Source organism: Choloepus didactylus, chromosome 1, assembly GCF_015220235.1.
Source record: "Choloepus didactylus isolate mChoDid1 chromosome 1, mChoDid1.pri, whole genome shotgun sequence".
NCBI classification, from domain to species: domain Eukaryota; kingdom Metazoa; phylum Chordata; class Mammalia; order Pilosa; family Megalonychidae; genus Choloepus; species Choloepus didactylus.
In genome coordinates this window covers 179,116,973-179,144,637 of record NC_051307.1, presented here as the reverse complement: position 1 = coordinate 179,144,637, position 27,665 = coordinate 179,116,973, and the positions used below count along the sequence as shown (strand labels likewise).

The following is a 27,665-nucleotide window of genomic DNA, read 5'->3' as shown; positions in this document are numbered from 1 at the left end:
CCATTTCATTAATTGCTCTCTATTGCTAGTTCCCCTACATTCTACATTATAAACCATTTATTTTAGGAGTGTGTTGTTTAACTTCCAAGTATTTGTGAATTTTCTAAGTCTCTGATGGTTATTGACTTCTAATTGTATTCCATTGTGGTCAGAGAATGTGCTTTTAATAATTTCAATTTTTTTTTTTTTTTTTTTTTTTTTTTTTTTTTTTTTAATTTATTGAGGCTTGTTTTATGTTCCAGCATATGATCTATTCTGAAGAAAGTTCCATGATCAGTAGAGAAGAATGTGTATCCTGGTGATTTGGGATGTAATGTTCTATATATGTCTGTTAAATCAAATTCATTTATCTGATTGTTTAGGTTTTCAGTTTCCTTGTTGGTCTTCTGTCTGGTTGATCTATCTGTAGGTGAGAGTGACGTGTTGAAGTCTCCCACAATCATTGTGGAAACATCCATTGCTTCCTTTAGTTTTCCCAGTGTTTGTCTCATGTATTTTGTGGCACCGTGATTAGGTGCATAAACATTTATGATTGTTATTTCTTCCTGTTGAATTGCCCCTTTTATTAGTATGTAGTGGCCTTTTTGACTCTCATAACATCCTTGCATTTAAAGTCTATTTTATCTGAGATTAATATTGCCACTCCTGCTTTCTTTAGGCTGTAGCTTACATGAAATATGTTTTCCATCCTTTCACTTTCAATTTCTTTGTGTCCCTAAGATGAGTCTCTTGCATGCAACATATTGATGGTTTGTATTTTTTTATCCATTTTGCCAATCTATATCTTTTAATTGGGGAGTTTAATCCATTTACATTCAACGTTATTACTGTGAAGGCATTTCTTGAATCAGCCATCCTGTCCTTTGGTTTATGTTTGTCAGATATATTTTTCCCTCTCTCTCTTATTGTCCTTCAATGAACCAATATGGAATCTCTTTAGTACTGAACCTTTCTCCATCTCTCTCTCTCCTTTCTTTGATTCTCTGTCGGTAGAGCTCCCTTTAGTATCTGAAGTAGGGCACGTCTTTCATCAGCAAAATCTCTCTGCATTTGTTCGTCTGTGAAAAATTTAAGCTCTCCCTCAAATTTGAAGGAGAGTTTTGCTGGATAAAGTATTCTTGGTTGGAAATTTTTCTCTCTCAGAATTTTAAATATGTTATGCCACTGCCTTCTCGCCTCCATGGTGGCCGCTGAGTAGTCACTACTTAGTCTTATGTTGTTTCCTTTGTATGTGGTGAATTGCTTTTCTCTTGCTGCTTTCAGAGGTTGCTCCTTCTCTTCAGTATTTGAGAGTCTGATCAGAATATGTCTTGGAGTGGGTTTATTTGGATTTATTCTATTTGGAGTTCGCTGGGCATTTATGCTTTGTGTATTTATATTGTGTAGAAGGTTTGGGAAGTTTTCCCGAACAATTTCTTTGAATACTCTTTCTAGACCTTTACCCTTCTCTTCCCCTTCTGGGACACCAATGAGTCTTATATTTGGATGTTTTATTTTATCTATCATATCCCTAAGGTCTGTTTCAATTTTTTCTATTTTTTCCCTGTTCTTTCTTTTGTTTTTTCATTTTCTGTTCTGTGGTCCTTGAGGATGCTGAGTCATTGTTCAGCTTCCTCTAGTCTTGTACTATGAGTATCCAGAATCTTTTATTTCCATAAGATCATCTATTTTTTTTTTTTTTTTTTTTATTTACTCTTGCAGTTTCTCCTTTATGCTCTTCTGGGGTCTTCTTCATGTCCTTTATATCCTGTGCCATGCTCTTCTTCATGTCCTTTATATCCTGTGCCATGGTCTCGTTGTTCACCTTTAGTTCTTTGATTAATTGCTCCAAGTACTGTGTCTTCTCTGATCTTTTGATTTGGGTGTTTGGGTTTGGGTTATCATATGCTTTAAAATTTTCTGTTGTTTTTGGCCTCTTGGCATTTGCTTTGCTTGATAGGGTTCTTTTAAGATATGTAGGATTATTCAAAGACTAATCTCTAATTTGTCATATCTACAGCTTGGTGGTGTACACTTTCTCTAACTAACCCGCAGATGGCTCCGTGAGTCACCTGTTCTCCTCAAGTCAGTTCTCCCCAACTTTCTCTTTGTGGTATGTGGAAGTCTAATTCTTGTGGGGTCCAATTGGTGCACCAAGTTTGGGTGTGTTGTTGGTGCTGTCTGCTGTGAATGTGGGGCGTGTGTCTGAGCAGTTAGGGAGGGAGGGCCGCTTTAATAATTAAACTTCCCAGGTGTTCTTGGAGATTTAAGGCTGTTGCAAGAGTCTAAACCTTCATTTCCGTCTCACCACAGATTGTCTCTGCTGCTGACCCATAAGTCCTTGTTATTGGCATATGGTCCCTGAGATTTCCGAGTGGGTCCCTCTTCCAAGCCATGCCTTTCTAGGGCCTCTGCTGAGGGAAGGTTGTGCTGTGTCACAAGTGTGCGCCGTCCCTCAAGGGAAGTTCTGGGCCACCGGGCCGTGTAGGTGGGTTCCCAGCCTGCTGTAAGGATGGCCAAATGGGGCATGCTAATTTCCCTCTTTTCACACAGCTCTGCCTTCCCAGCTCTGGGACAGTTAGCCGTGGGTGCGTGAAAGGTTATTGTCCACACTTGATATTGTGGTGTGTGCATGTGTTGCTGGAAACAGTTCCTGTCACATTGGGTTTTTTGGCGTGGCTCTGGGCTGTGGCACCAGCGCCAGGAAGGAGCGTTCCCAGCCCACCAGGAAGATGGCTGCAAGGGGCGTGGTTATCTTCCCCTTTTGGCTCACCTCTGCCTTCCTCATTCCAAGACAATTAGCAATGGGTGTGTGAAAGGCTATCTTCCGTGCCAGATGCTGAGGTGTTCACACAGCCTGTTCCTGCCATGCTTCACTGTGTGGTTCTTGCTGCCATATCTGCAGCCGCTTTTGGATTTTTTAAAAAAGAACTAGTCTACCTCCAAACGCCAACCCACGGTTTCCTCACACCACAGCGTGGCTTCTGGGTATTCAGCAGGACTACTCATTTCCAAATGCAGACTCCCGGTTTCACCAAGTGCACAGTCCTGTGGATTTAGCAGACCTTGTCCAGCTGGTGCATCTCTGGAACTGGTGTTCTGGGTCACTTTCTGGCTTTTATCTAATATTTTTCATGGAGGTGTTTTTTTGCCATCTCTCCTAGCTGCCATCGTAGGTTCTCTCCAGACTTGTTTTTAAAACTATCACTAGGGTGGAGATGATAAAAAGGGGCCTAATTCAAGATTTATGTATATTTTGGGGGGAAAGAAGGGGATGGAAACAATAGGACTTCATTGTGGTGAAGGATTTGAGGAAATGTATCAGTCAGGGTTGATTCACAAGACAGAAACCACACAATAATTTGAACAGAACAATTTTAATGGAAAGGATTATTAACTAGTAATGGAGTTAACTGCTAAGTGGTAAAAAGAATGTTAAAGAATACAGGAAAAGCAAATACAGGAACTAATCCCTACCTCTAGGGCTGAGGCCAAGTGTACAAAGAAAGAGTAAATTTGGAAGAGGGTCCTTCTCCAAGACTGATATTCAGAGTTTGTAGGAGAGGGTCTGGCTCTATAGCCCATTGATGGAGGCGAATGGCACTGCCATGCCCCTGGCTGAATCTGGCAAGCAGGAAACCACCCACTGGGGTGCAGACAAAACTCTCCAGGAAGCCATCCTTTGGGGTTTGTGGAATTCACGGGGAAGCTGCCAGCCAGTGTTCCTGTGAGACTAGCTGGAAAGCTGATCAGAATGCTGGTGGAACTTACTGAGAATCCACCCTTGGGGTTGTAGTAAAGCTGACTGGGGGTGGGTGGGTTAGCAGAACTTCCTGGTATGTTGCCTGTTGGGACACCTGTGAGATTTGCTGGGAAGTCATGTGGGATGCCGGCAGCTGTCCACAGGGGTGCCACTGAACTTGCTGGGAAATTGGCTGGGGCAATGATGGAATTTCTGAGGATGTCATCTGATGGGATACCTGCAAGACTTGCTGGGAAGATGGATGGAGTGCCAGTGGAACTCTCTGGGAAGCTGCGTTCAAAGGAGGTGAGCACCACTGTGTATGCTGAACACCCTTCAGTGCTTTAGAAGCAAGAGTGGAAAGCATGTTCGGACCAGGAAGTGAAGCCCCTTCCCTCTGCAGTTTCTCTTCATTGACATCTACTGACAAAGCTTAACACCTTCCCGGCTAGCAAAGGAGAAAGACTAGCGGGATCCAGTCCCAATATCAAGATGCAAGGAAATGAAGGATGGATTTGAAGCTGAGAGTCAATAAGTTGATAACTAGCACAGGAACTAAGGAAAGTACCTAGGATTTTGGCATGGTGAGCAGTTTGGGTCAATGGTGGTGCCACTTACGGAGATAGGGAACCAAGAAGTAGCTATTTGGGGGTAGGAGTACAAATTCCTTTTGTAGTGTGTTAATTTGAGACACCTAATAGACATCCCAGTGGTCTATCCAGATGGATACACTATCCAGGTGGATATCTGGTGCTTAGGGAGAGGAAGAAGCTAGAGGAAAACATTTTGGAGTCATTGGCATGTAGATGATGTTAAAGCCATGGGTTGCTAGCCATGGGTTATTTGCTTCTCAAACTACACTAGAGAATGAGTGTAGTTTGTGAAGCAAACAAAATCTGTAAATCTGAAAGTATGGACAATAGATTGATAAATAAACAAGAAGCAAGAAAGCAAATCTTGATTTCTTCAAGGATTATATATTTTTTCCCCAGATAGGAATGGCCTTGAGTTCACAAAAGATTCATATAGAACATTTTTAAAGGGCGAGAATGAACCAAAGCAATTTTGTCGGGTGCCTCTGTGAAATATTGACTCTTCCATGGAGTTTATTTGCAGTGAAGATAGCTAAATGCCTCAGTTGCAGTATTTAAAAGTCATAGTTCATACCTTAAAATCTCATGGGCTAAAATGCAGAGTTTCTGTCATTTTGAATGCCTTTCCCAGAGTTAAAATAACTGATACATATTTTGATTGTAATACCTGGCATATGCTGCTAGAGACCTAAAGCAATTCAGCAAAGTAGTAGTAGAGCCAGGGATAGACCTAGAGCAGTGTTTTGTTTTGTTTTATTTTCAGTAGATCATTCTGCCTCTCTTCTAATTATAGTTAATATAATTAATTTTATTAATGGAATATATTCTTTATCATTTAAAAAATAAATATATTTCTTTTATTCAGAATGCTTTTTAAATCACTTTAAACAATTTATATCACATAAAATTCTCTTTTTGGCATTAAGTTTTATTAATTTAGATAAATGCATATAATTGTATAACCAAAAATTCCCTTTTGTTGTCCCTTCCCCAACTCCTGGCAACCACTGATCTGTTTTCTACTCTTACAAATTTTTTCTCTTCCAGAATATCATATAAATGGAATAAAACAATATGTAGACTTTTCAGTCTGGCTCCTTTCACTTAGCATAGAGCAATTTGAGATTCTTCAATATTGCTGTTATTTGAACCAGTAGTTCTTTTTATTGCTGAGTAGTATTCCATTGAATGGATATATCAGTTTGCTCACCCATTCATCCATTATACAAGAGTTGAGCTATTTTCAGTTTTGTGTGGTTATGAATAAAGCCTCTATAAATATCCATGTACACATTTTTCTTTTGTGGGAACAATGTGGTAGGCTGAATTATTTGTCCCCAACAAAAGTGAATGTGAGTCCTCCAACTGTGTTCTAATTTCTCACATTTATTGTGGGTATTGTGTCCTTTGCTTTTTTCAATATAAATTTTATAAACAACTTGTTAAAATTTTAAAAAGTCCTGTTAGATTTTCATTAGAATTGCACTGGATACGTAGAACAGTTTGGGAAGAATTTACAATAGTGAATTTATAATATCTAATTTTCCAATCCATGAACATGGTATATCCCTCTATTTACTTAGGTCTTCTTTGAATTTTTTCATCACTTTTTTGTAATTTTCAGCATACAGATCATGAACATATTTTTAAAAATTTATACCTATTTGTTTCTTTTTTTGTACATACTATTGTAAATGTTACTTTACAAATGTGAGTTCCAATTGTTCATTGTTAATATTAGAAATATAATTAATTTGTATATTGATCTTGTGTCCTGCAATTTTGCTAAACTCACTTATTATGAAAGTAGGAGCTTTTGGGTAGCTCTCCATGAACACGGTCATATCATCTGCTAATAGACAGTATTATTTCTTCCTTTCCAATACAGATACATTTTATTGCTTTTTCATTCCTTATTGAACTTACTTGGGCCTCCAGTATAATGTTAAATAGTAATAGGGAGAGTGGACACTCTTGCCTGTTTTTGATCTTAGGGAGAAAGCATTTATTCTTTCAACATTAAGTAGGTTGTTAGCTGAAGGGTTTTTGTAGATGACCTTTATCAGGTTAAGGACATTCCCATCTCTTCCTAATTTGCTAAAAGGAATGAATGTTGAATTTTTTCAAACACTTTTTTGTACATCTTTTAAAATATTATGTGGTTTTCCTTCTTTAAGTGTTGATCTGGTGAACTACAGTGAGTGATTATTGAATATGGAATCAGCTGTGCATTTCTGGCACAAGCCCCATTCAATCATTATGTATTATCCTTCACACCCATTATTCAAGCTCACATTATTTTTCTTTTGAGCAGATGAAGTGATGAGTGTTATTTGCCTAATCTATAAGATTCATTCCATTTCTTTGAAAATTATAAAGGATAATCTGAAAAGTAGAACCACAAATTCAGTAAGTACTATCTATTCGCTGCATTTTAGTCAGCAAGGCTTATTTTAAATGGCTTTCTTAATGATTAATTTTTTTTGCCATAAAGTATGGCATAATGTTTATCTGTGTTTAATTAAGGCTGAGAGTGGTGTGGAAGGTTGGAATATGGGACATTTTGACAGAGGGTAAAAGCAATGAAAGCTTTGTTTTGTGAACTGTAATAATTATTGTGCAGAATGTCACAACTAAGGAACAATGCTAATTCTGGGGAAATATAATAACATATTGCTTTGTTTTGTGAATTGCAGCTGACTTTGGTCTGGCAAAGCAAAAACAAGAAAACAGCAAACTCACGTCTGTTGTTGGAACGATCCTGTATTCCTGGTAAGGGCAGTTATTTATTTTATGGCTCTCAAACGTCATACTTAATTGATTTGAGCTTCCATTTCTTTTCTTGCTTTACATTGAAAAGAAAGTTTTAGGAAAGAAAGCTAATTCGATAAGTTTTCCTCAGTTACCTAGGTAATATACAGGTAGAGAATTGTGGATCATTATGTAAGTTTCAAACAACATCAATAACAATTTATCTTTTCTCCAAGGAACTCTGCCCCTCATGGGGACTATTTGTATAACTTAAAAATTGAGATTATTTGTGGCACATAGTAAGTGTGCAGTTGTTGTTGAATGAATTTGTGAATGACCTGTACATGTGCTACCCAACATGGCACCTACTTTTATATATGACTCTTCTCTCTTTCCATATGTAAATATTTAAGATCAGGGAAAGGTTTTTTGTGTCCTTTTATTTATTCAAGCACCTGACAAATAATAGGTGCTAAATAAATGTTTATTGCATGAATGAATGAGTGATGAAATATATATTTAGACATATATTTTCCAAGTGGGCTGCTTCTTGGGTAATTAAGTGTTTATATTTTGATGAATTGAGACATTCATAATTCTTCTTTAGCATACTTTGAGAGTTCCCTTGTAACTCATTGTGAAGTGTGAATCTTCTTTTGCTGTTCATATATTTTTCCAAATCCGAGTGAACAGATATGGTAGTCAGAATAATAGAGAAACATTCTGAAATTTCATTTAGCAGGTCAAGAGATCAAGACACTTACATTTTCTTTTTAAATCTAGTCTACTGTGCATCTGAGGCCTAGGGATAGACTTGAGAATGAGTGTTCTCAAGGCAGGGTGGAAGTGGTCTGGAAACAACAGACCCATTGTTGGAAGTCCTGGAATATAATATTCTTAAGAGTAGTGTTTTTAGAGGGTGATCTTTTAGTTCTATCAATAGAAAGTCCTTACATTTTTGGTCTTGAAAACAGCTTAATCAGAAGATGCACAGAGATTGGTGGTCAGGCAAATATTATGCCTTGAAAGCTGCAAGTTTTATCTGTATATTTCTCTCTTAACAATGAGGCTAACCCATCCACTCCTTGGTTCTAGAAGAATAATTTTCTTTTGTTTCACTTTGTACTGTTCTTCAGAAATAATGGAAATTTGCTAAAAAAGTGTTAAGTAATCACATATTCATGAACAGATTTGACTGTCAGTCAAAGTTTTAGAACATATGAAACACAAACTCAAATTTCAGTGGAGGCAGTACTTGGTGTAAGACTGTCAATTAAGTTTAGAATTGCTAATATGTGATAGTATCAACTCTGTGTGTGTGTGTGTGTGTGTGTGTGGCAGAGAACATACAGTGTAGAAACAAATCCAAACATGACAACTGTTTTTCTTGATTAGCCTAAAGACAGATTCACATTTTCCTTTAATTTTAAGTCAACTGAAGAGTTAGTAAAGCTGAAGCTGCTAATGATAAGTAAGCTGTTTTTTCAGGTAGTTACATATTCCAACCCAGCTCTTGAAGGACTTGGGTCGGCACAGCCCTAAGACCAAAGAACAGACCAGGCAGAGTAGGACATGGGTTTATTAGGACTTATGAACAGGAGAAGATTCTTCTCAGTGGCAGCTAGCTGAGGAAAATGGAATTGGCACTCCACAAAGGGCAGCTTGTAAAGAGTGTAGGACAAAGACATGCCATAGGATATGAGAACAGAGTTTCAGCAGAGTCTCATGACACAGACCTAGAGGTTTGTTATCAATAGTGATCAGGGGAGGAGAGTTTCAATGCTTTGTTTATGATACCATCTGTATGTACTTTCTTCCTTGAGGAAGTCTGATGACCTTCAACTTCTGCCCTGATCAAGCAGGCTGCTATGTCCGGCAGGGCCTAATTCCCCATTAGGGATGGGGAGCCCAGGCCCTGGGTCCCCACATGCTGTTAGCATGCGAAGAGACAGCTATTTTTATATCTTCCATAGTTACTAGCACAGTATTTCATATTATCATTCATCTTTCTGTCAAGCCCTTTATTTTTTTCAATGCTTTAAAAAAGATTCTTTTCTAGTCATTTACCCATCTCCCTTCTCCCCAGTTGTCAAAAATGCCTCTTGTGTGAAGGGTTTTATTGTGAACTTTGGTTCATGTACCATCTTCCTAGTTTTGGATGCCCTCAGCTGAGCATGGAGTTCAACGGAACAGTCTTTAATTCTCTTATGTTACTTTTATAGTTTGGGATTCCTCAGAAGCAGACCCTGAAACAAGGATTGGAGTGGAGTAGTTTATTTGGGAGGTGATTCCAGGAAGCATTGGTGGGGAAGTGGGGAAATGAGCCAGGGAGTGGAGGAGAAAGCCAGCATGTTAATAAGCAGGTCACACTGTGGATAACTGGCTCAGTCCTGTGGGGGTCCTCTGGGAGAGGTTTTAGATTTGTCCCATACAGGGAATGAGGAAGTTGTAGTATTTTTCTCTCCAGCCAGAAGTGGAAGCACTTGTCATTGGTTGAAGACTGCTGCTGGGCCAGAACTCCTGGCACTTCTGGCCTGCCTGGGGGTGGGAGAAAGCCCCCAGGCAGAGTCTGCTTTCACTTGCTTGCAGCAAGATGTGGTAGACTTGCACTAGAACAGTGAGTAGGAGGGGACCTGGGCAGGGACCTGACACTGTCCGCATAATTTCTCAAGTCCTAATTGTTCCAAATTAAACTGTATGCTAATTAAATTGTCAGAATTGTCCAGGTCTGTTTGTATTTTCCATGTCTTCATTTTGGAATTTTCTTTGGGTTTTGTGAATTGGACAAAGATAAAGCAGATATTGTTCATAGTCACTGCTTTGAGTCTCATACCTTCATGCTTTTTCCTGAATTGTGCCTTTAGCCATCCCCAGAGTTTTCCTCCTAAAATTCTTCTGTGATTTTCATATGGTCCTTTTGAGCTTCTTTGAGATTGTAAATGTGGACCTGGGCTACCCAGTGAACCTCTGTTTCTACCCTCCAGGTTCTCCCAGAATCATGTGAGCTTGATGTTCCCATGTCGTTTTGCTTTTTCTTTTGCCTTTGCTTCCTCAGACATTAACTTATTTAATGGAACAAAGTTCTCTTTTTCAACACGTGTAGGAAATGCCTCAGAGTGTTCTTTATTCTGTATCTCAGCTGTTAGATAAGTGGTTTGTAGACACATCGCTACACAGATTGTGCTAGAACAGAAGGTCAATAAAAGCTCTTTTTCTTCATCCAATTTGATTCATTATTAGACAGGGCTTTATCATCCTTCTCAAGGAAAATAATCTCCAAAACGGTCCTTCGTTCTGTTTTTATCTCTATTTCAGAGTTCAACACTGTATACCTCCATTCTCAACTGCATTTCAGAGCAGATTCTAGGGTTTTAAACTGTGGGGAATATTTTAGGGCAGGTCTTCATGGAACATTTACTTGGAACTTCTGGATAATGAACAAGTTTAATATAGTAAAAATGGAAAATTTTGACTACTCCTGGGATTGGAATTCTTTGTGTCTCTATTACTTAGTATGATCCCATTCATCTATGACATTAGTAATTGAATTGAAAAACTGGTGAAGTTTTCATTGGATGCATCAAAATAAACCTTTCTCTAGGCAAACCGGAGCAAGTAGCAATAAAGCAAAGCATGCCTAGCTTTTGACCATACCTTCTAAGTTCTTAAGAAAGCTATAATACATTCAGAACTCTGGAACTCTTAAATGGTTTAAAACTCTTCTATGGCCTCCAGTTGCTTATAAATTAAAGACTAAGTCCTCAATATGGCTACAAGGCACTGTGTACTCTGGTGCCTGGCAAATTTACCAGCCTTGCCTCAAACCAGACTTTACTCTAGCAATTCCTAGCTGTTCCATCTATGATCCCTCTGAACACAGGGCCTTTGCACATTCTGCTCCCTTTGCCTGGACTAGTCATCTTCCACTTTTTACTGTTTAACTCCTACTCATCCTTCGCCTCTCAGCTCACAGGTACTCCCCCCTACCTCTCCACTCCAGATAAACCCTCCAGACACAGGGCATGTATCCCCTGTTCTATAAGCTCTATGTGTTTTTCCTTCACATAGTAGAATTTTTCATTTTTTTTGTTGTATGCTATGATGATTTTGTTCATACTATCCTTAGCACTGTAATAGGGTCTGATGCCTTATAGGTGAATAATAAATATTTTTTACATCAGTGATTCAGTACTTGCATGGTTATGAACAGTACCTGAAATGAAGTACCCTAAAGAAAGTTATTCTTTCTACTGCAACAAATTTTTCATTGTCTACTACTCTTCCCCTTGCTGTTCCTTCAGAATTCTCCAGACTCTTCTACCTGGAATGCTATTCCTCCAAATAGCTGCAGTTTACTTCCTTGCTTCATTCTGGTCTCTGTTTTTATGTCCCTTCTGCAGAGAGGTTTTCCCTGTTCACCTGCCTAAAATAGCAACCTCCCTCAGACACTATCCCTTTATTGTACTTATCATAGTAGTTTACTGTATTTTAACTAGTTTATCATGTGTCTCTCCCACTAAAACGTATGCTCGGTGAGAATAGGGCCATTGTCTGTTTTTTTTCACCACTGTTTCTCCAAGGCCTGGAGTAGTTCCTGGTACATGGCAGAATCTTAATAAATACATTGCATAAATAAACAGAAAGTAAATCATCCTCTATTTTAATGTGATTGAAAGCCAGTATGCATTCTCATCAGGCTCTAAAGTACTAACTCATCTCATGCTTTTAGTTTGAGATAATAAGTACCTCCATAGCAGGGTTTGTTTTATTTTTTTCCCATTTATTTATTTTATTTTTATATCTTCCATAGTTACCAGCACAATGAATAATGGGATCTAGTGGATGTTATCATATTTAAAAAAAAAGTGTAATTATTATAAGTTATTGAGACAAGTATTCTTCTGTGACCAATAAATTAGCCTTGAGAGAGATTGCAAAAGTGGGATTTTCAAAAATGAGAGCATAATTGAAATAAGAATCTTTGACAGGTGGGATGGTGGGGCCATTATTTAAAGTGCTGGCTCTGGCATCAGACTGCCTGGTTTTAAATCCTGGGTCTGCTACTGAGAGTTATATGTTATCAAACTTCTCTGTGCCTCAGTTTCTTCATCTGTAATCCATGGATCATAATAGCACCCACCTCCTAGGATTGTGAGGTTGAATGAGTGGACACATGTCGAGAGCTTGGAACAGTGCCTGGCTGGTACATGGCAAGCATTCAGCAGATATTAATGATTGTTATTCACTGTTTTCTAAAGTTTGAAAGGATAGTACTCATTTGAATATATAAATTGTATTATGCCTAAGAATCAGATTCATTTCTTAATAGCTGCAATAGAGAAGAATTAATTATACCATGTCCCTGTCCCCATATTTCCTCCCTGGGTGGCTGCTTTGGTTACTAGTAGGGTCCAGGGTTTTTCTAGCAGCCAGGTCCAAGCAGATGAAGAGTATGGAAGGAGAGGAAGAGGCTGTTAGCATGCAAAGAGATGGGAAACCTACCGGGACAGAACTTTCTACAGTGATACCTTGGTCAGGTGGTGTAGGGGATGCTTTTGCCTGTAATTGTTTTTATTTATGGCTTCTCTATAGGCCAGCAGGATTTACCTGAATAAATATAAACAGCACTATAAACACACACATACAATAGGCACACACACAGAGGCATGGTTGTTTTATTGCCTTATCTGCTTGGGTGATGTAGGAGGGAATTTTGAGTGAATTCGAGGTTTAATTGCACACATTGAACTCTAAATGCATCTTAAAGGCTCAGTGGAATAGGCCAGGTAGCCTCAAGAGTTTAATCAGAGACTGCTAAATAGAAGCTGCTCGAGAGCAGATATTAGTGATGCTTGGCCTGGTAATGTCTGGCATTATGTTGCTAACTACATATTTTTTTGGTATATTTATTTGTCAGACACTTACATGGAATTTACTAAGTGGCAGGTACTGTTCTAAGTGCTTTAGAAATATTAAGCCATTTAATCCTCAAACCTCCCTTTAAGATAAGTGATTATCTTGAATACTTAAAGGGAAGGTAAGTAATTTTACCAACACCACGCAGCTAGTAAGGGGTGGGATCCTGAATTAAATCCACAAGCCCTGACTCTAGAGGCTTTGCTTCCCATCCACCATGCTATGCTGCCTGCCTACTGAATGATGAATACTTGGTGGACTAGACTGCTGTAACAAGAATTTAAAATATTGCACTATGACTGGTGCCTGTTTCTAGGTTATTGTGATTTGTTCTTTGGAAACCATACATCCCAGGTAGCCTTCATCAATTCATTTCTTATAATTCAGCTAAAAATTCTTGTTTTTAAATTTCCCTATTTTTTCAGTTGTTTCCTAATCATTCAACACATTTTATACATTTTAGATAGATTTTGAATACTGATCACAGACTTAATGTCCACAGATACTTTCTAAATGGAAAAATTATGACGTTTCCAGAAAAAAATCTAGTGTCTATGAATCTACTGAAACTATAGGAAGTGTATGGATAAAAAAAACCCCACCACCTTATATTGTATAGTTAGGGTACAATGTGTGCCTCTAGCAATGTTAAACATTTGACCTAGCCAAGATTAAAAGTCTGAGTATAAATGTCTAATACCACACACTTTATGGATTTTTCAGAGTCTGATTTGTTTTCAACTCCCCATCAGCACAAAAAGCAAGAAAGGAATCTCTCTGGTGACTGGATTTTGCTTCTTTTATCGATTGTTAATTCAAAAGCACTTATCTTCAGTTTCTGCATCTCCTTTTTCCATGACTTTTATAATCTTTATTTTAACAAGTAAACATGGGTCTGGAAACATTGGAATTCTTTCCCTATGTTTATTTGTCTAGTCTGTCATTTTAAATATTTTATTCCCAAATCATGATGTATAATATTGTATATTTCCTGTTAGAAGGGGATTTGAGAAAGAATATGTAATGGTAAGATATCTTAACTTTAACTTGTTTTTTTCTGAAGTGTGTGTGTATGTGTGTGTGTGTTTTAGTCAAAAAAAGTGTCCTCATGTACTTACCGCAAATTAACTTATTGAATAATTAAGAAATTCAGAAGAATTAGTTGATGTTGGGCAGATGTATATTTTGGTTTCTTTTACTGTATAACAAATCACCCCAAAATTTAGTGGCTTAAAATAAGAACAGATTGTGTGGGTTTGCTGGGCAGTTCCTCTGTTGGTTTCTCCTGGGCTCTCTTATGTGAGGCATTCAGTTGAATTATTGGCTGGGCTGGAAGGTCCAAGATGGCCTCACAAGTATCAGGAATTGATGTTGACTCTTACCAGGGGTCCTTTGGATTTCCTTTATGTGGCCTTTGACTATATGACATTGTCCAAGCAGCATTCTCAGAGGGCAGAAGCAGATGCTGCAAGCCCTCCTATGCCTTGCCTTGGAAATCATGTAAGATCACTCCTGCCACTTTCTGTTGGTCAAAGCAAGTCAGGGCCAGCCCGAATTCAAGGGATGGGGGAATAGATTTACCTCTAAATGGAAAAAGCTGCACAGAATTTCAGTAAACCATATATAGTTCTCTAGTTGAATAAAAGATAAGTATAATCCCCTAAATGGCTCCAGGGATTAATAGTTGTGATTCAAAGAAATAGTCCATTTTAAACACTAACATTTGGCATTTCAGCTCAAATCTCTTCAGAACAAAGTGTAGCAGTCTGGATCCAATCAGGAGATAGAAATGACACAGTAAATTAAACAAGGGAAGTTCAGTATAAAGAGTTACTGATGGCGATAAAAGCATACGCTATAAGATAAAAGGAAAACTTTCTGTAGTACTCCAGGGCTGAGGAAGAGTGCCTGAGGAAGGTCAAACTTGGAAGGGGTTCAGACCTCACTGGAGGTGGTGTGGTTTAGCCCACAGATAACAGAGAAGTTTGCTGGTTTAGGCAGACTAAAGCTGGTCTGGAGCTGCTGGCAAGCAAAAATCCTCTCTCAGAAGTGCAGGCCAGGGAGCAACCAGTTGAATCAGTAACCAAACGCATGGGTATGCAGTGGGAATCTGGGTACCTGCAGGGGCAGAGGCCTTCAGAATGCACAGGCCCCCACTGAGGGAGGAGTGGGGCATGAATCCAGGCATGGCCTAAGCAGGTGGCCTTCAGAGAGTTTGGGCCATGCAGGGGCTCTGGGTTTCCATATCAGGAGGTTGTAGAAAGGTTATTGCCAGGCTGAGACTGAAGGGTTACAGATTCCAGGCCTGTGGCTGGGAGAGATGCCACTGGATGATCTCATACCCATACTGCCTACCCCTGGGCCATGCTACAATCGCCGAAAACCCCCTCCTGCAATGTCCCTCCAGTCCCCCTATAGAGAAAATAACATGGTTTCACTTTAAAGGAGAAATGCTTAAAGGAATTCTGCTGTTTATCATAGAGCCTATATTGAAGGGTACATTCAGAGCTGAGAGACAATCAGCTGATTACTGGCACACTAAGTAACTCCAGTGTTTGGCCCAGCATATGAGCTGATTAAGCCTTGTAGAGAAGGACCCCTCCACCACTCCCGTGGCATGCATAACATCTTTATTTCCTTTGGACAATAGGTGGTTTATTTCTTTTTGCCTCTGGCATTAGTACATCTCCAGAATGTCTTTTTGAATTGTAAAAATTAAATCTTCCTTCAGTTCAATTCTGAATAGACTCAGAATATTTAGGGGAGAACAGGAACAGTAATTTTGCTGGGTTGGGATTTGTGTTGGGATAGTGGGAGACCTGGAATTTTCCTTTTGGCATTGTAGAGCCACCTGGGTATCTCTCATCTTGACTGTTACTTAATGGAAGTGCTGTTTATTTGGAAGCTCTGCAGATTGAAATTGGGAAAAAGAAAGGAAAGAAAGACATGTGTCCAGGTCTCTACCTGTTACTTATGTCGTTATCTAACACTTGATAGAAACGGATGACTTAGTCTTTTCTCATAGAAGAAAGCAATTTAATTTGGGAAAATACACACACACACACACACACACACACGTACACAACCAGTAACAATCAGTCAAGAATAGAAGGGTCAGGGATTAGAAATTCTTATGGTGCTTATAAAGAGCCCCCATCGGTGCTTGTTGAGAGTGAATGATACAGAATGCTGAGGGTAGGACAGGAGCCTGTTAGTGCTGCAGAACTGGATGGACAGGCCTGCCTTGGCCGGGAGGGAGGGAGGACAGGAGATGGGAGAAAGACTATGCCATATTCTATGTACTACAAAAGGATGATGCAAAGCAATTTATATTTTCCTCAGTTTCAGACATTATGAGATTATGTGCTTTATAGTGATTCTGAATGACTGATAAAATGGTAACAGGAGGTCAAAAGGGAAGAAGAGAAAAGATAAAGGAATGAGAGTAAACAGAGAAAGGAAAGAGTGGGGGAAGTCAGAGTATTTAAACACTGGGGAAATATGAAAGCCAAATTACCACATCAGTGGTGATGGAATTAAAGAAGGATTTTATTATTTTGTAGTGTTACATTCTACTTATATTATTCTAATGAATGAGTTATCTCACATGATCTTACTAATTGTATATCCCTTTCTATAAACCCATGACTTTGTTTTATTTCATAATTTATTTAGCTAATACTAATACTCTGCACTAGCATTAATTAATTCTTTAATATTGGCATTTCAGAATCTCCATAGCAATCCCAGGAGAAACAATAGCATGATGCCAATGAAGGGAACCTTCTTTTGAAGTTCCATAAATTGTTTTCTCTAAAATGATAAATAAATGTTTGAAGTCCAATAATTTGAAATTCAAGTTGCCCTTTAGGGGAGGATTTTTTTTTTAAATTCACATAAAAACAAAGTAAACTGTCAAACTGTGACAATATTATTGCCTATAATAAAATGTCAAGATAAAAATTTGAAAATGTGAACTGTATATAACTGTGATACATGTTGGCAACACTCAGCCATTTAAAAACCTTTATTTTCATACTTCCAGGATCCACACATTCGGAGTTAAATTTTGAAGACTTTGTTTATACTAGCTACCTTGTTTCAGCTCTCTAGGGTTCCAAGAGGGCCTTATTTTTTCCCAATAAAGCACTTGCTTCACAGTCTGCCTAGCCCCTCCTCACCTTATTTCTTCAGAACTCATTTCCAATTTCTATAAAAAACCTACTTTATCTATAAACTTAGTAAATTGTGTCCCCAGAATAACAGCAGTTGAGAGAAGTAGTGAGATGTGGTGGTTTTGCCTGCACGGCTCTCCTTTGCCTTATAAGCCAATATGACATAGTGCAGACTCTGGAACTGGGTTTACTTCTTACTCTGTCTTCCTATTTGACTTTGGGTATGTTGTTTAATTTTTCTGGTTCTCGATTTCCTCAGCTGAAATGGTACTAATAATAGTACTTACCTTATCTGGTTGTTATTAGGATTACAAAAATAGATGATAGATAAAGAGAGAGAGATATATAGATGAGAGGGAGAGACGGGGGAGGGAGGGAAATGGCAATAGTATCTGGAGTATAGCAGGGATTCAGTAAATATTAGCTGTTACTACACTGGGAGCAACAGCCCCATTCTTCAACAAAATATCTCTCCCCAACCCCACTCTACTCCATGGACTGTTTAAATGATTTAGTAAATTTCATCTTTTTAGAGATCTTTCCCCACTGGCCCAGATTTGTTTTGCCTAGACTTGGCACCTGTTCCATAATACTCATGCCCCTCTTGCCAAAAATGATATGGGAAGGAGGGTCTCCTTGGTTCAAACTGGGCCAATTAGGATTCTTCCCCTAGAATGCATGAGCTGGGGCTCAGGAAAGAGCTGAAGCTAGAGGTGAGAAGCCAAGGAGTCCTTGCTGGCCATGTTTCTATCCCTGGAGGAGGAGGCCAGTTTGAGAGAATGATGCCAATCCTCAGAGAGAATCAAAAGTTCTGGCAATGTCCAGTAGTTTCCATTCCCCACAAACCCCAGACCCAGCTGTAGCTTTGTTCTTCCTGCACTTTCAGGAGCCTACCAATAAATTCCTCTAATTGCCTAAGCTTGCTGGGTTTCTTTCATTTCTCTCCTAGTTTGGGTTCCTCTAGAAGCAGACTCTGGGACATGTATTCAAGTCCAGTTGGTTTATTCTGGTAGTGATCCTAGGAAACATGTGTAGGGAGTGGTGAAGTGAGACAGGGAAGGAAAAGGATTTATTAGGCAAGCTGTCACTGTGGCAATTGGAGTTCAAACTCACCTAGGATCCTGGGATCCAGTGTAAAACATACAACTCAGAGTTATCCCACCCAAAGGGAGAGAACTGGGGTTTTCATACACTAGCTTCTTTCATTCATTCACTTAAGGCTATTCTCCGGATACATAATTCACTGGTACTTCAGGCCTGTCTTACTCAGGCAGAGAAGGCCGATAGGGTTAATGAAAATCGTCAAAGCTTCAGATAATTGGAAGGCAGGCCAGAGTGCTCTGAAGAAGTAAGAGTCACAGCATATGGACAGGGCACCTACAGCATCTGCTGTAACTTATAACAGAAACCCCCGGAATGGTACAACATAGACATGCTTACAGGGTAGCCTCAAAGCCTTTGTACATGCCAGGTAAAAGCTTAACGTATGAACCCCTTCCACCCTCTGCACAAATTTAATTTTTTTCCATGTCCTTCTGGACATTTTCTTCTATGTTTGTAGTTGGAAATCTTTAAAAGCTGTCCCTGACCTGTTTTAATTTTTCCTCATTATTAGATGGAATTGATAAGTTTTTTCTTTCATAATCTCCCACAGAGACACTTTCTGTGTCCCTGAGGTTCTGGGCAGCCATTGTCTGCACTAACTCTACAAATAAAATAGCAATATGAGGCTGCTGCTATAATGATCATTTAAAAATAGATGTGATAGTAATAACTGTAAATCAGAAGCAGATAAAGAATATTTTCTCTGGGAAGGTCTCTACTACCTTGTACAAGGACTATCGAATGTTTACTTGAAAGTTGCTTGACTGCTTTTTTCATCAGTCTTGTTAAGGAGCAAGAGTACACATTTTTATGTAACTTTATATTTAGAGAAAGGCTTCTGTATAATTATATACTGAGAGAGCTTGCATTCTTCTTCCTTTTGAAATCACCATAATTACTTTATTTAGTTATGTACTTGAATTTTAAAAGCTGGTGACATTTGGCTTGAATACAAACACAAAATGCATGATGTCAACCTGTGTGCCAGCTGTTTTTGTTTTTTGTTTTTTTTTTAAACATTGCTAGAGATAAGCAATGGCAGTTCATGTACAATGAGAGATTTCAAGGCTGTTGGATCAGAATTTAATTTGTATTTGTCACTCAAAGTAGGCAGTGCCTGATAATCATCTGATGGCTGGAGTGTAATCACTGGGAGAATGTAATCCATTTGTTTAATTGCCCAAACTCCTCACTGTATTTACAGTTAATTAGTTCCTGTTTTGGACCTCTTATTAGACACCATAAAGCAGAAGGATTAGAGAAACCTGAAAAAGAACATCTAGTCCATATGCTTTCCTGGAGACAGGACGTAACAAGTATTCATCTTTCATTTTTCACAATCTTCATGACAGGTTAAGAGGAGAAAAATCTCCGAGGAAGATGATTTATAAATTGTTTTCCCTGTTTTGGGCCTATGAACATGTCTATAGCCAGAAAGAAAAAAAAATAAAAATAAAAAAATAAAAAAGTGTTCTTATATATAATTGAAGTCCTTCTATTATGACTTGAAATTCTTTTTGGAATTTAGTACCAGTTCAAAGCATTTGGTCCCTACCCAGCATTCAATAATGCTTCATATACTGAAAGATTTTGAAAGTGTTTTCTTCTAAAATTTTTTCTTCTTTCTTTATAGTTCTCTTCAGCTTTTAATTCAGACTTCTAAACATTGAACAAGAAAATCTCATACAAACCCTTGCAATTTAAGAAAGAGGCGTTTAGGTAGCATATGGAATTGAGGTTGCTAATCAGCCAACCTTAAAATAGGGAAAGTTTTCAGGATTATCTTGATGTGCTTAATGTAATGACAGGTGTCCCTACGTGTGGAAGAGGGAGGCGGAAGAGTGAGTGTCAGAGTGATGTGCTATGAGAAAGACTTGACTGTCCATTGCTGGCTTGCAGGATGGAAAGTTGCCACAAGCTATGGACTGTGGGCGATCTCTAGAAGCTGAAAAAGGCAAAGAAACAGATTTTCCCTAGAGCCTTTAGAAAGGAACACAGCTCTGCTGACACCTGGTTCTAGCACAGTGAGAACCATTTCAGACTACTGACCTGCAGAATTGTAAAATAATAAATATAAGTTTTTTAAAGCCTCTAATTTGGCAGCAGATTGTTACAGCAACAACAGGAAACTAATCCAGCCGTTTTAAGAATGTTATATCTTTCAATCCATGGACATGAGATGTCTTTCCATTTTTTTAGGCCTTTAACTTCTTTCAATGATGTTTTATAGTTTTCAGTGTATAAATTGTGCATTTCTTTTGATAAATTTATTCCTAAGTATTCATTCTCTTTTGTTTCTTTTCTGATGCTATATTAAATAGAATTTTTTACTTAATTTCATTTTGGATTGTTCAATTGTAGTGGATAGACTTGTAATTGATTTTTGTATATTGATCTTGTGTTCTTCAACTTTACTAAACTTATGCAATAGCTGTACTTCTCTTTTGTGGATTTCTTAGTATTTTTTTATAGGCAAGATCATATCATTTGTGAATAGAGATAGTTTTACTTCTTCCCAACCAATATTGATGCCTTTTATTTCTTCACACTAATTTCTCTGAAGAGAGTCTCCAGTATAATATTGACTCTAAGTGGTGAGAGTGGACATTCGTGTCTTGACACTGATCATAGGGAATGTTGGGGAAATATGAATTAAACCACAATCTCCTAACAACCCAGAAAAACTCTCCACAAAAATTATTAAATTAACATTAAACCAGAATGTGATGTGCATCATAGACAATCTGCTAGAGAGATTGCACAGCCAGAAAGAAATCTCATTCTTTTATAAAGCCAAATAGGTATAATCCATACACCCTTGTTCTCAAGATAACTGGCTTCAAGTGAGAGGACTTGAAAGCATCATTCATACATGTAGTTCATCCTAAATTCACCTGGTCATTGGAATAGCTCTTGACTTTGCTAATTGTCTTCATCCAAAGAAAAAATAAAACTCTCATTTCTTTATATCCAGCGGTAGGTTAGCTTGGAGCCAAGAGCCAACTGAAGTTAGGGTAATTTATCTCTGCTAAATTTTGCGTTGACTGGTGAAGCTGAACTAGGGCTGGAGGAATCCCTTCTAAGAAGGACAATTGGTGCCAGCTGTTGGCTGGGAGCTCATCTGGGAGAGGTCAATTGTTGGTTTTCTTCCATGTATTCTCTCTGCATGGCTAGGTTGGGCTTCTTACAACATAGTGGTTAGAATCTGATAGAGAATGTTGTCAAAGTTCCAAAAGTATAGCCTCCATGTACAAGCACTTATCAAGCATCTGCTGGTATCACACTTGCTAATGTCCCATTGGCCAGTGCCAGTCATGTGGCCACGCCCAGAGGCAATGTATGAAGTGACTATACGGGGCATGTATCCAGGAAAAGTGCTTTTTTGGCAGGTCACCAGAGTAATATAGTCTTTCACACCTATTATAGGTAAAGTTTATGTAAGTTTTATAGGTTCCTTGAAAATAATGTTTTTTTGTTTTGTTTTGTTTTTAGGCCACAGAGCTCAATATATATTTATCAAACTATTTTAACAAATTATTCAGACTTTTATTCCCTTATTTATGCCAAAGATGAATTGGCATGTAAAAAATCTCCCACTGCTATTGTATGTGTGTTTTTAAATTTAGTGCTTTTTATATTTATAATAGTTTATGCTTTGTTTATTTTTATGCAATTTTGTGCATGAATCTTTATTTTGAATTGTAATGTTCATTAACAGCAAGTGGCCATTATTGTACTAAATACTTTTTTGTTTGCTTGTCTTGAATGTTTCCTTTATTTTATATTAGTATTGTGAATTTTCATTTTTGTTCTGGCCCTCAGTCACTTTCATTTTTTCGCATCGTTGTAATGACTTTGTAATGACCGTATCTGGACTTCTTTGCAGTTTTATTGATTTGGAAGGACCATCTTCTTGGTCAGGACCTCTTTTTATTTTTTATTTTTTCCCAGAAGATGAACCCATTCAAAAAGCTTCTTAGTTTATGCTTTTCATAAATTTGAGAAAGGAGAGGGAGTTTTTAAAAGAAATCTAGATTTCAATTTAAAACAGCTTAACTTTTCAATGTTGGTACAATAAATTAAAGTGACAATATCTAAAATCGGTTAATGTGGGAAACAAATCAAAGCACAATTCTTATTTTACTCTTTTCTGTTTATCTTTCACCCTTTCTTCCATTTAAACCAATAACATCTGAAGAAAGGGAAGGAGTAGAAAATGAGTCAATATTTATTCAATGCCTTATATTTTAAAAATGCATTTCATTTTGCTCTCCTTATAGTACACTGGGACAAGTTATTTCCCTATTGTGTAGGAAAGGAGACTAAAGCACAAAGAAGATAATCTAGATTTTCACAGTCCCATGGTGTCCAGGTGTCATTCCATTCAGCCACACCAGGTTATTGCTAAATTGATTTATTCTCTCCATATAGAGCTGGCATCCCATGGACTACAGAGATAACAGTTAATTCCTAAATGGAACACAAAAAATCTGGAACTGAATAAGTTGCTTTAATTCTTTCTGGTTTGAAATCTGTAGCTATTATACTGAAAGAGAGAAGGCATTACTTTTATGTATGTTCAGAGATTGTTAAGATAATTTCAGTGGTGTAGGGAGTTAGAAATATGGGAAGTTTGGAGGATGATATTTCTAAACAAAGTAAAAGCTGCCTGCTTTGCATTTTAATGACTTGAATAAGCTAAGGGAAGTTGAGGTAGCCCATTTAACTCCTTGCTTACAGGAGAACTATTTTCAATTTAGTACAGGTAAAATGGTAGTAAAAGTGAACCCTTGTGCCTTAAGTTTAAAGTCAGAAACCTAGGAGTCATAAACTGGACAATTGCTTTTTTTTTTAACCTTGATTTTTAGTCAGTTTAATAGAGACAATAACAAATTATGCCAAACCAGAATGTCAGCAAAGCAAAGCAAAATTCTATAGAGCAGAGTTTTTGGTCATGTCAGAGTTTCAGAAAGTTAGGACAAGTTTTAATAAAATGTGACTTAGTCTTTGCCTCCCCATTCCTCCACCCTTGCTCTCTGAAATCTCATCCTTCTTTGTTGCCCTATTCTTTTTCATCCTATACTCTAATTTTAGGAAAATTATTATAGAGGCACTTCATGTGTGGCCTTGAACTCAATATTATACCAGGCCATTGTCTTTAGTGCATCATCAACCCACAGTTATCATCAACCATACTCTGGCCCTGGATTCTCTATGTTTTAATCCTTTCTCCCCATTTTTCTCCTTGTCTTCTTCCCAAGAATACCCACAGTGCTTAATAGAAAAGAATCCATTGCTGTTTCTGAGAGAGCAAACTTTGGATTCCTTGAAGATATTTTGGGTGAAAGAAGGTTCTTAGTGTCCTTCAAACCACACTGAACTGTGTGTGATGTTTATTGATAGCTTTGTTTGAGTTGGCTTAGCAAATGGTTTCCTTTAGGGACTGGAGAGACAGAATGAAATTAATCGTGAGAAAACTGCCAAAGGCCATGGCCAGAGGTTTTTCATATATTCAGAGTAATGGGACTTCTGTTTCAAACATGAAAGAGAAATGCATTTCTTTTCTTCTTCAGCTGTACATACAATTACAGACTTAGGATCTGTTCATCCAGTGTTTTATGAGAAAACACAATGGTGATTATGTCTAAGACATCCACAATTAAATAGAGTCATTTCTTAGCAGTGACTGAAATATGTGATAGGCATTGTGCTGGTTTGAATGTATTATGTCCCCCAGAAAAAGCTATATTCTTTGATGCACTCTTGTGGGGCAGATGTATTAGTGGGGATTAAGTTGGAAACTTTGGATTAGGTTGTTTGCATGGAAATGTGCCCCACCCAACTGTAGGTGATAACTGATGAGATATTTTCATGGAGGCGTGGCCCCACCCATTCAGGGTGGGCCTTGATCAGTGGAGTCATATAAATGAGCTGACAAACAGAAGGAACTCAGTGCAGCTGTGAGTGACATTCTGAAGAGGAGCTACAGCCAAGTGGGACACTTTGAAGAAAGCACAGGAGCTGCAGATGAGAGACACTTTGGAGACTGCCATTGAAAGCAGACTCTTGCTCCAGAGAAGCTGAGAGAGGACAAATATCCCAAGTGCAACTAAGAGTGACATTTTTGAGGAACTGTAGCCTAGAGAGGAATGTCCTGGGAGAAAGCCATTTTGAAACCAGAACTTTGGAGAAGATGCCAGCCATGTGCTTTCCCAGCTAACTGAGGTTTTCCGGACACCACTGGCCATTCTCCAGTGAAGGTACCCGATTGTTGATGATTTACCTTGGACACTTTATGGCCTTAAGACTGTAACTGTGTGACCAAATAAACCCCCTTTTATAAAAGCCAATTCATTTCTGGTGTTTTGCATTTCGGCAGCATTAGCAAGCTAAAACAGGCATCTTTTAATAAAAATAGTTTATTTTGTTAAAAAGTCTTAAACAAAATAGCATTTAATGTTGTACAAAAGTAACGTGTCATCAAAACTTGTTTACATGTTCACAAATTTGTTTTTGAGTTAGAATGCAGTCTAATTTTCAACACAATGTTGACTCAGTCCTCAATGTTCAAGTCATACTGAAAAGCAAATTTAATGTTTATTTTAGAACTGTGTAAATATCTGTCTTTAGGATGTTTTTAATCTTTATTTAATGGATATGAATCATCTCTCTTTATTATAGAGATGGGGAAATTGAAACCCAATGGTCAAATGGCCTGCTTGAGGCCACAGAAAGTTAAGTGCCAATTCATGACATAAACTTTATTTTTAACCCAGTCTATGTTTTTCATAGCACTTAATGAACTTTATTCATTTGTTTACTTGTATGTTAATTGTTTCCTTAACTAGAAAGGAAACTCTATGAGACCAGGGATTTTTGTGCCTTTTATTTACTTCTGTATCCCCAATACCTACAACAGTGCCTGGCACACAGTAGGTGCTCAATAAACATTTGTTGAATAATAAAAGAATGATTATCTAAGGAAAGATACAGGCTGTAGTTGCTTTTAGAATTTGGTGCCAGGCCATCTTTAGGGGCTGGCTTGGTAAGACAATGTATCACCAAATAGTAGAGAATTTGGTGCAGGTGTTAAAGAGTAGTATTGCTTGGAGATGAAAGGGATGAAAATACCAGAAGGGGGTTGTTATGAAGGGACAGAGATCAGGTGGAAGTTGTCATGGGTGGGACAGAGCAAGAGAGTGTTTTGAGGTCACACATAATTTTCCAAAACTGGACCTGTTGGAACGTAAAGACAGCCTGAGACTACTGTGTCCATTACCAACTTTTTTCCACCTAGGGTAGTAAAAATCCTTGGCCTATCTGACTTTAACTCGAATAGGTCAAAGGTCAAATATTTGTCTGAATGTCCACTTGGACCTCCTCATAATTCAGGAATGTGGCAGTCCTATCTTTACTACCATGACCATTGTGCTGCCTGTTTTTTTCTAACCCATTCATTGTCACAGTCTCCATGAAAGCTGACAGATCTCTCAATATAATAGTAATGCCACTTTGCATTTGTATAGCACTTAGTATTTCACAGTACTTGCACATATATTATCTCTTGAACAGATTCTAAATAAATTGTGTTGTCACATAAAATGATCTGAAATCAATTGTGCCATCTGGGCAATGTCCATTGATCCTAGTGGAGAGAAGAAAATTGAGTATAATTTGACTTTTCATTTCCAGTTAAAACAACAACTCAATTAAAGGCAGCTTGACAGCCATGCCAGAATCACAGGTCCAGGTTTGCATAAGATAGTGTCAGTGTATTCTGCTTTTTACTGCCCTGAGCTTTATGTATATTATATATAAAATGCTTCCTTAGCTTAAGAAGTATTACATTAATCTATGAAACATGGGCCATTTTGGTTTTGATAGTCATCTACCACTCATTCAGGAAAAGTATATTAACTACTCTTCCAACTGGATAGGCTTATCATTTTGGTTCATAAAATGTTCTTAAGGGTCTGAATTATGTATCTTCCTAAACCCAACTGCAGGAGGTAGTGACCCAATGAGAGGGTTTGGCATCTAGAAATCAGTCATGGCTCACCTCTACCTGTGAGACTAATAAGGCTCAGAAGCCAGTTTGATTGTTATTTAACTAAAATGTTTACAGAAAAGATATGCTAATTGCTATAAAAATTGGGCCTGGATTTAACATTTCATTGATGCTGCTTATATTTGAAACAACTTTTAATCACTGATTTCACTGGGGCTGTGTTGACAGTTTCTTTCAGTGGCACAACATATTATTGCATGATTCTTGAATGTGTTCTGTCTTTTTTTTAATGCAACTTTATTGAGATATATTCACATACCAGAAAATCATGCAAATTGTACAATAAGTGGTTCACGGTATCATCATATAGTTGTACATTCATCATCCACAATCAATTTTCAAACATTTCATTACTCCAAAAAAAAATACAAATAAGAATAAAAATAACGAAAACACCCCAAACATACCATATCCCTTATCTCCCCCTATTATTTATTTATTTTTTGTCTTTATTTTCTCACTCATCTGTCCATACTGGATAAAGGAAGTGTCAGTTGCAAGATTTTCACAATTACACAGTCACAACATAAAAACTATATAGCTATACAGTCATCTTCAAGAATCAAGGCTGCTGGATCACAGTTCAACAGTTTCCAATATTTCCTTCTAGCTATTCTAATACACTAAAAACTAAAAAGGGATAACTATATAATGTATGAGAATAACCTCCAGAATGACCTCTTGACTATTTTGAAATCTCTAACCCACTGAAACATATTTTGTTTCATTTCTCTTTCCACTTTTGGTCCAAAAGGCTTTCTCAGTCTTATGATGCCAGGTCCAGGCTCATCTCCAGGAGTCATGTCCCATCTTGCCAGGGAGATTTACACCCTTCGGAGTCATGTCCCAAGTAGGGGGCTTTACAAATGCTTTTTTATTCTCTGCTCAAATACTCTGGGATATATAGGGGCACCACACTAACCTATACAAACCAAAATGATCTTACTCCCTATTCAAGTTTCCATGTAATTATGGTGTTTGAATAAACTGACCATACAAGTTAAATTAGAGAGTGTGCTACAGAAAATATAAATTTTGCACTAAATAAGCAAATCTTCCTTTGCTCTCACACAGAAATTGAGGTTTTAAAATTATCAATGTTGTCCTTTACCCTTTAGTCTGATTTACTTTAGTTCTAAATAGATCAACTCTATTCATATCTGTAATTGAAGTCTGATATCTATTTCAGCTTTTTTAACAGCTGCTGTTTGGGGAAAATACTGGCTTTCAAAGCTGCAGCACTCTAGCTCTGAGTCTCAGGTGTCACATAGATGCCTAAAGTTCTAGGGAATGACCAGGTTATACACAAAGAGCTCAGCATCTCAGAATTTAGAAAT

General features: G+C 37.9%; 1 protein-coding gene across 11 annotated transcripts in view; it reads left to right on the top strand.

Moving 5' to 3' along the window:
- NEK10 (NIMA related kinase 10) overlaps positions 1 to 27,665 on the top strand; it is a 296,604-nt gene that overhangs the window by 145,113 nt on the left and 123,826 nt on the right. For 9 of the 11 annotated variants that reach the window (XR_005218355.1, XR_005218356.1, XM_037846062.1 and 6 more), the window contains one exon: positions 7,011 to 7,086. Coding sequence is in view for 9 of the 11 variants with exons in the window: in XM_037846062.1 (XP_037701990.1) it covers positions 7,011 to 7,086 (76 nt within the window). In the remaining 2 variants the exon portion in view is untranslated. Of the gene's footprint in view, positions 1 to 7,010; positions 7,087 to 13,704; positions 13,809 to 23,521; positions 24,074 to 27,665 lie in introns of those variants that run through there. The other 2 variants (XM_037846107.1, XM_037846099.1) reach the window with 2 other exon arrangements.